The sequence below is a fragment of the Nerophis lumbriciformis genome, linkage group LG30 (genome assembly GCF_033978685.3).
Source record: "Nerophis lumbriciformis linkage group LG30, RoL_Nlum_v2.1, whole genome shotgun sequence".
NCBI classification, from domain to species: domain Eukaryota; kingdom Metazoa; phylum Chordata; class Actinopteri; order Syngnathiformes; family Syngnathidae; genus Nerophis; species Nerophis lumbriciformis.
The window spans coordinates 28,382,587-28,390,086 of NC_084577.2; the positions used below are offsets into that span (position 1 = coordinate 28,382,587).

General features: G+C 35.4%; 1 protein-coding gene across 1 annotated transcript in view; it reads right to left on the reverse strand.

The window, feature by feature from the left end:
* Positions 1-7,500, reverse strand: part of dync2h1 (dynein cytoplasmic 2 heavy chain 1) — a 437,107-nt gene that overhangs the window by 24,206 nt on the left and 405,401 nt on the right. Inside the window, exon 91 of the mRNA XM_061925863.1 lies at positions 1,623-1,724. Coding sequence (XP_061781847.1) covers positions 1,623-1,724 — 102 coding nt within the window. The remainder of the gene's footprint in view (positions 1-1,622; positions 1,725-7,500) is intronic.

Consider the following 7,500-nt stretch of genomic DNA (forward strand, 5'->3'; position numbering starts at 1 on the left):
AGTATTTGAACGGCGAATGTGAAAATTCAGCGATTTTGAATAAAAATTATCTAAAACTGGTGAAGTTAAATGGAAAATAACTTTATAGTATAATCACTGGATACATATAACAATTTAATTTTTTTTTTTTTTTTTTACATTTTATTTCTATCCATGATGAGGCGGGGCCTCACCTGCCTCTAGTGACTGCACATCACTGGTATATATACAGTATGTGTATATATGTACATACTGTACATATGCTTATATATATACAGTAAGTGCATATTATATATATATATATATATATATATATATATATATATATATATATATATATATATATATATATATATATATATATATATACATATACATACATACAGTATGTGTATATATACAGTATGTGTATATACATATATATATATATATATATATATATATATATATATATATATATATATATATATATATATACACATATATACAGTATGTTTGTGTATGTATATATATATATATATATATATATATATGTGTATATATACACAAAATTACTGTGTGTATATGTATATATATATATATATATATATATATATATATATATATATATATATAGTTTTTTATTATTTTTTTCATGTTTCATTGTTTATTTAATGCCCTATTTCAAAGAAAACTTGCTTTTTATAATGCAAACACAAAATATGGAATATTTGATATGAAGTAATTGGACCCTTGTTTTTTAATAATAGTGTGGCGGCATGGTGGGAGAGGGGTTAGTGCGTCTGCCTCACAATACGAAGGTCCTGAGTAGTCGGGAGTTCGAGTGTGGAGAGTTTTGCATTTTTCCCAACATGCAATGAAGTGGATTTAAATGGGTGTAATGTCAAATTATGTGTTGTGCGTGGACATTTTGTTTTTTACAATATCTACATATGTCAGTTTCTCCGGGATACATAGATGGCTGAATTCCGAGCAGCTTTTTCAGAAAGTTGTGGCAAAATTTGCATAAAGTTGTTATCAGAGTTTTAAGTGTGACTTTAACCTCAAAAAGCACAGGACTGCAACAAAATGTGAAAACTAATGCTGTATTGATGTTTTACTCCTTTTATAGCGTGCAGACTTAAAAGTAGACACTAGATGGCAGTAAAAGCACATACTCAGACCTCATTGTCAAATTACTGTACTGCTTTAATTCATTAGAACTATTAATAGAAATAGTTCATGAAGTAATGACAGCAAATTGCACTTGATGTTTTATTTATGTTCCAACACATTTACCCCTGCACGTTAAGAGCATAAGCGCTCATTTGTGTTGGTAAATGAAAGACAACGAGGGATTATCATCACACTTCAACATCTCTAACATGTTGAAGTGCTCGGTCAGCATTGCAAATGAAAATGTTATTAATTGTCTTGTAAATAAAAGTGAAATAAATATTTAAATAGATGTAAATTAGGAAGTGGATGTTTATATACTACATTACCCAGAAGGCTTCGGGATCCAGAAGTAGGTTTTTGTCAGAAAAATCACACTGATTTGCCAAAATGTGTGTGGAAGTTGGAGAGTTTGGTTGGATTTGCATGACTGGACTGGATCGGGACAAGTCCATACAAGTCCACGTGTCTTTTGGAGCGCTACTCACCTCTTGGTTGAGCAAGGCCGTCGCCAGTTTTTGGACCTTGGGAGTGAGAAGTTCAGTCCCTCGAATCACCTTGCTGAGGGCGGCCAGAGACTGGTGGATGCTCTGTGAACACAAGCGGGACTACATTGGTTGGCAGACATTTTCAATATTGATTTATTTCGCCCAGTCCATGTGTTTTATTGTGTGTGTGATCGGGTAATACAATTAGCAATTAGGGCTGGGCGATATCGCTGAAAACTGTATCACGATATCAGTTTTACATTGGTCGCTACCGATATTATTGATATTTTCATGACTTAAGGAAAATAAGGAGAAAAATATATCAAATATAAACATTTTAACTTTCCTCTGATTATTTTAACCTAAAGGCAGAAAGGAAATGTCAACACAAGCGTGGAAAAGACTCAAACAATGTCAACAAAATAGTCAAATCACATTGAACACTTAACTATAAGATCTTAAAATGAAGGAATATGTTCATAAAGCATACTTGCCAACCTTGAGACCTCCAATTTCGGGAGGTTGGGGGGTGGGCGTGGTTGGGGGCGTGGTTAAGAGGGGAGGAGTATATTGACAGCTAGAATTCACCAAGTATTTCATATATATATATATATATATACACCGTATTTTCCGCACTATAAGGCGCACCTAAAAACCACAAATTTTCTCAAAAGCTGACAGTGCGCCTTATAACCCGGTGCGCTTTATATATGGATAAATATTAAGATTCATTTTCATAAAGTTTCGGTCTCGCAACTTCGGTAAACAGCCGCCATCTTTTTTCCCGGTAGAACAGGAAGCGCTTCTTCTTCTACGCAAGCAACCGCCAAGGTAAGCACCCGCCCCCATAGAACAGGAAGCGCTTCTTCTTCTACTGTAAGCAACCACCCGCCCGCGTAGAAGAAGAAAAAGCGCGCGGATATCACCGTACGTTTCATTTCCTTTGTGTGTTTACATCTGTAAAGACCACAAAATGGCTCCTACTAAGCGACAGGTATCCGGTTCATGAAAAGACGCAATCTCTCCATCCGCACACGGATTACTATTTCACAGCAACTGATATTCCTGTGAACCGCACTGTGGATACAACGGGAGCACGTACGGTGAATATTCGCACCACAGGGAATGAGAAGTCATCCTTCACTGTGGTTCTAGCTTGCCATGCTAATGGCCAGAAACTTCCACCCATGGTGATATTCAAAAGGAAGACCTTGCCAAAAGAGACCTTTCCAGCCGGCGTCATCATAAAAGCTAACTCGAAGGGATGGATGAAGAAAAGATGAGCGAGTGGTTAAGGTAAGTTTAAGTTTACGCGAAGTGGCCGGGTGGCTTTTTTCACGCAGCTCTGTCCATGTTGATATACGTATGTTTGTGATTGCACATTTGCGTACATTTTGGGAGTGAACAGAGTTGTTAGAACGCTGGTTTTTAATATATTATTAAAGTTTGACTGACCTATCTGACTGTTTTTTTGACATTCCTTTAGCGCAGTTAGATGCGGCTTACAACACGGGGCGGCTTATAGGTGGACAAAGTTTTGAAATATGCCGTTCATTGAAGGCGCGGCTTATAACCCAGGGCGCCTTATGGTGCGGAAAATACGGTATATATATATATATATATATATATATATATACATCCTAAAAATATGCAAACAAAACTGTGTTTAGATAATTGATACTTCAAACTTGCATAAATAAATATTAAGGAATATAACATAACTTGGCTTCTGAGAGCTTCAAAATGTAATGAATAAAATGCTAAAGTTGTTGATGAACAAGGAATTATTTTAATAATTAAAAATGGTCATTTTAGATGAATTATTATGATCATTTAAAATTAATTATTTCAAATATGTTTATTTTAATGTATAATTCTATGGCTGGATGTAATAAGGAGTCAGAAAAAATACAAATACAAATACAATTAATTTTGATGTTTTTAGCAAAATATAGTGAACTTTTTTTTTTTTTTTTTTTTTTTTTAATAAATATATGTATTTTTAGGTAAGATAAACATAATAATACAATTTATCTCTAGTCTGGATGATTTAGTTCTTGTCACCCTGTTGTCCTCCCGTAGTGAAAAAAGGCTGTCCTCACTCAGGTCGGCTGAAAATCGGGAGATTTTAGGGAGAATATTTGTCCCGGGAGGGTTTCGGGAGGTGCGCTGAATTTCGGGAGTCTCCCGGAAAATTCGGGAGGGTTGGCAAGTATGTCATAAAGTGTAAGAAAATAGTGCAAAGTGTGAAAATGTAAACAGAGAGAAACCTGTGAAGAACTATTTTCTGCAGGTTTAATGCCAGGAAATAATGGCTGTGTAACATTAATTTGCCCTGTTATTCTTATTTAACTATGTAAAAAAAATTGTTATGCAGTAATTGTTTAAATATTATTAATATATCGGTTTATTTTAATAATTATTGACATTTTTATGAGTAATGGAAAATAAGGAGCAGGAGAATAAAATATTTTATTCCTCTGATTATAATCCCTCAGCTATCAAGGCAGAAAGGAAATATCAACACATGCGTGGACAACAGTTAACAAAAAGCTCTTAAAAATAACGAATATGTAAGAAATGCTTCATAAAGTTTAAGAAAATAGTGCAAAGTGTGAAAATGTAAATATAGAGAAACCTGTGTAACATTAATTTGCCCTGTTATTCTTATTTAACTATGGAAATTATTTTTTGTTATGCAGTGATTATTTAAATATTATTAATATATCGATCGATATCGATAATTATTGACATTGTTATGACTAATGGAAAATAAGGAGCAGGAGAATAATATTTATTAGAAATGTAACTTCCTCTGATTATAATCCCTCAGCTATCAGGGCAGAAATGAAATGTCAACACAAGCATGGAAAACACTCAAACAATGTCAACAAAATAGTAAAATCACATTGAACACTTAACAAAAAGCTCTTAAAAATAAGGAATATGTAAGAAATGCTTCATAAAGTGTAAGAAAATAGTGCAAAGTGTGAAAATGTAAACATAGAGAAACCTGTGTAACATTAATTTGCCCTGTTATTCTTATTTAACTATGGAAATTATTTTTTGTTATGCAGTAATTGTTTAAATATTATTAACATATCGGTCGATATCAATAATTATTGCCATTTTTATGACTAGAAAAAAATAAGGAGCAGGAGAATAATATTAGAAATGTAACTTCCTCTGATTATAATCCCTCAGCTATCAAGGCAGAAAGGAAATGTCAACACAAGCGTGGAAAACACTCAAACAATGTCAACAAAATAGTCAAATCACATTGAACACTTATCAATAAGCTCTTAAAATGAAGGAATATGTGAGAAATGCTTCATAAAGTGTAAGAAAATAGTGCAACGTGTAAAAATGTAAACAGAGAAACCTGAGAAGAACTATTTTCTGCAGGAAGCTGTGCTCTAAAGGGTAAGCGTGGCTAAGGTGGTGTAGTGTTAGCGCTCTTGCCTTGCATCATTTATAGACCACATTGGTCTGACTAAAGTCCCTCTGAAAAAAATCCAAAAACTATTCTGACAGATCAAGGGATGCGGGGGCATTTTGGTCGTTTTCACCTTCAAAACCAGTACGATATTTAGATTTTGTTTTTCAAAAACTAGAAAATGCAATTTTGTTAGAAATTTCCTGTGAATGCTGACGAGCCAGCGTGCTAACAGCAAAATATGAGCAAAATGAGCTAAAAAAAGTTAGCATGCTAACATTACTATAATAACATGTTAAAAATAGCATACTTACAGTTAGCATTAGTGGCATACCAAAATATATGACACTGAGGTGTATAACTGCAAAATTAGCTTAAAAAAGATAGCACGCTAATGTTAGCATGCTACCTAAAATCCAAAAACTTTTCCTCTTTTATCCACAATTTCTTCATTTGGACTTTCTCTTCTCACTCCATGCAAAGAATCAAACAAACTTGATAGTTGATGCTGTCACCTGATTGGCTGATAGCATGCCACGCCCACTTATCACTTCCTGGTTACCAGAGAGCGAGTGACTTTGTTCGCAACTTCCGCTTTCTTCCCACAAAGGAGAAAAAATTGAAGGTTTTATCGAAAAATGATATGGATTACGTGTCTATTGCGATATGTATCGATATCATTTTATCGTCCAGCTCTAATAGCATTCGTGCATTTTTCCCCCTCATATTTCTGTAATATTTAATACATAAACAACTTGAAAGTAGTCCTTCCAAAAAGGATCACACCCCCAAAATCGAATCACTTGTTCCTGATTCCATTTCTGACATTTCCTCAACGTTTTATCAAGAAATTTGCACACAACGTTATGATTTATGTTGGATTTAGGCCCCTGTCAGTCAGAGTTCAGGGATTAGTAACAATTTATGTTGGATTTAGGCTCCTGTCAGTCAGAGTTCAGGGATTAGTAACAATTTATGTTGGATTTAGGCTCCTGTCAGTCAGAGTTCAGGGATTAGTATCAATTTATGTTGGATTTAGGCTCCTGTCAGTCAGAGTTCAGGGATTAGTAACAATTTATGTTGGATTTAGACCCCTGTCAGTCTGAGTTCAGGGATTAGTAACAATTTATGTTGGATTTAGGCCCCTGTCAGTCAGAGTTCAGGGATTAGTAACAATTTATGTTGGATTTAGGCCCCTGTCAGTCAGAGTTCAGGGATTAGTAACAATTTATGTTGGATTTAGGCTCCTGTCAGTCAGAGTTCAGGGATTAGTAACAATTTATGTTGGATTTAGGCTCCTGTCAGTCAGAGTTCAGGGATTAGTAACAATTTATGTTGGATTTAGGCCCCTGTCAGTCAGAGTTCAGGGATTAGTAACAATTTATGTTGGATTTAGGCCCCTGTCAGTCAGAGTTCAGGGATTAGTAACAATGTATGTTGGATTTAGGCTCTTGTCAGTCAGAGTTCAGGGATTAGTAACAATGTATGTTGGATTTAGGCCCCTGTCAGTCAGAGTTCAGGGATTAGTAACAATTTATGTTGGATTTAGGCCCCTGTCAGTCAGAGTTCAGGGATTAGTAACAATTTATGTTGGATTTAGGCCCCTGTCAGTCAGAGTTCAGGGATTAGCAACAATTGATGTTGGATTTAGGCCCCTGTCAGTCAGAGTTCAGGGATTAGTAACAATTTATGTTGGATTTAGGCTCTTGTCAGTCAGAGTTCAGGGATTAGTAACAATGTATGTTGGATTTAGGCTCCTGTCAGTCAGAGTTCAGGGATTAGTAACAATTTATGTTGGATTTAGGCCCCTGTCAGTCAGAGTTCAGGGATTAGTAACAATTTATGTTGGATTTAGGCTCCTGTCAGTCAGAGTTCAGGGATTAGTAACAATTATGTTGGATTTAGGCCCCTGTCAGTCAGAGTTCAGGGATTAGTAACAATTTATGTTGGATTTAGGCCCCTGACAGTCAGAGTTCAGGGATTAGTAACAATTTATGTTGGATTTAGGCCCCTGTCAGTCAGAGTTCAGGGATTAGTAACAATTTATGTTGGATTTAGGCCCCTGTCAGTCAGAGTTCAGGGATTAGTAACAATGTATGTTGGATTTAGGCCCCTGTCAGTCAGAGTTCAGGGATTAGTAACAATTTATGTTGGATTTAGGCTCCTGTCAGTCAGAGTTCAGGGATTAGTAACAATTTATGTTGGATTTAGGCCCCTGTCAGTCAGAGTTCAGGGATTAGTAACAATTTATGTTGGATTTAGGCCCCTGTCAGTCAGAGTTCAGGGATTAGTAACAATTTATGTTGGATTTAGGCCCCTGTCAGTCAGAGTTCAGGGATTAGTAACAATTTATGTTGGATTTAGGCCCCTGTCAGTCAGAGTTCAGGGATTAGTAACAATTTATGTTGGATTTAGGCCCCTGTCAGTCAGAGTTCAGGGATT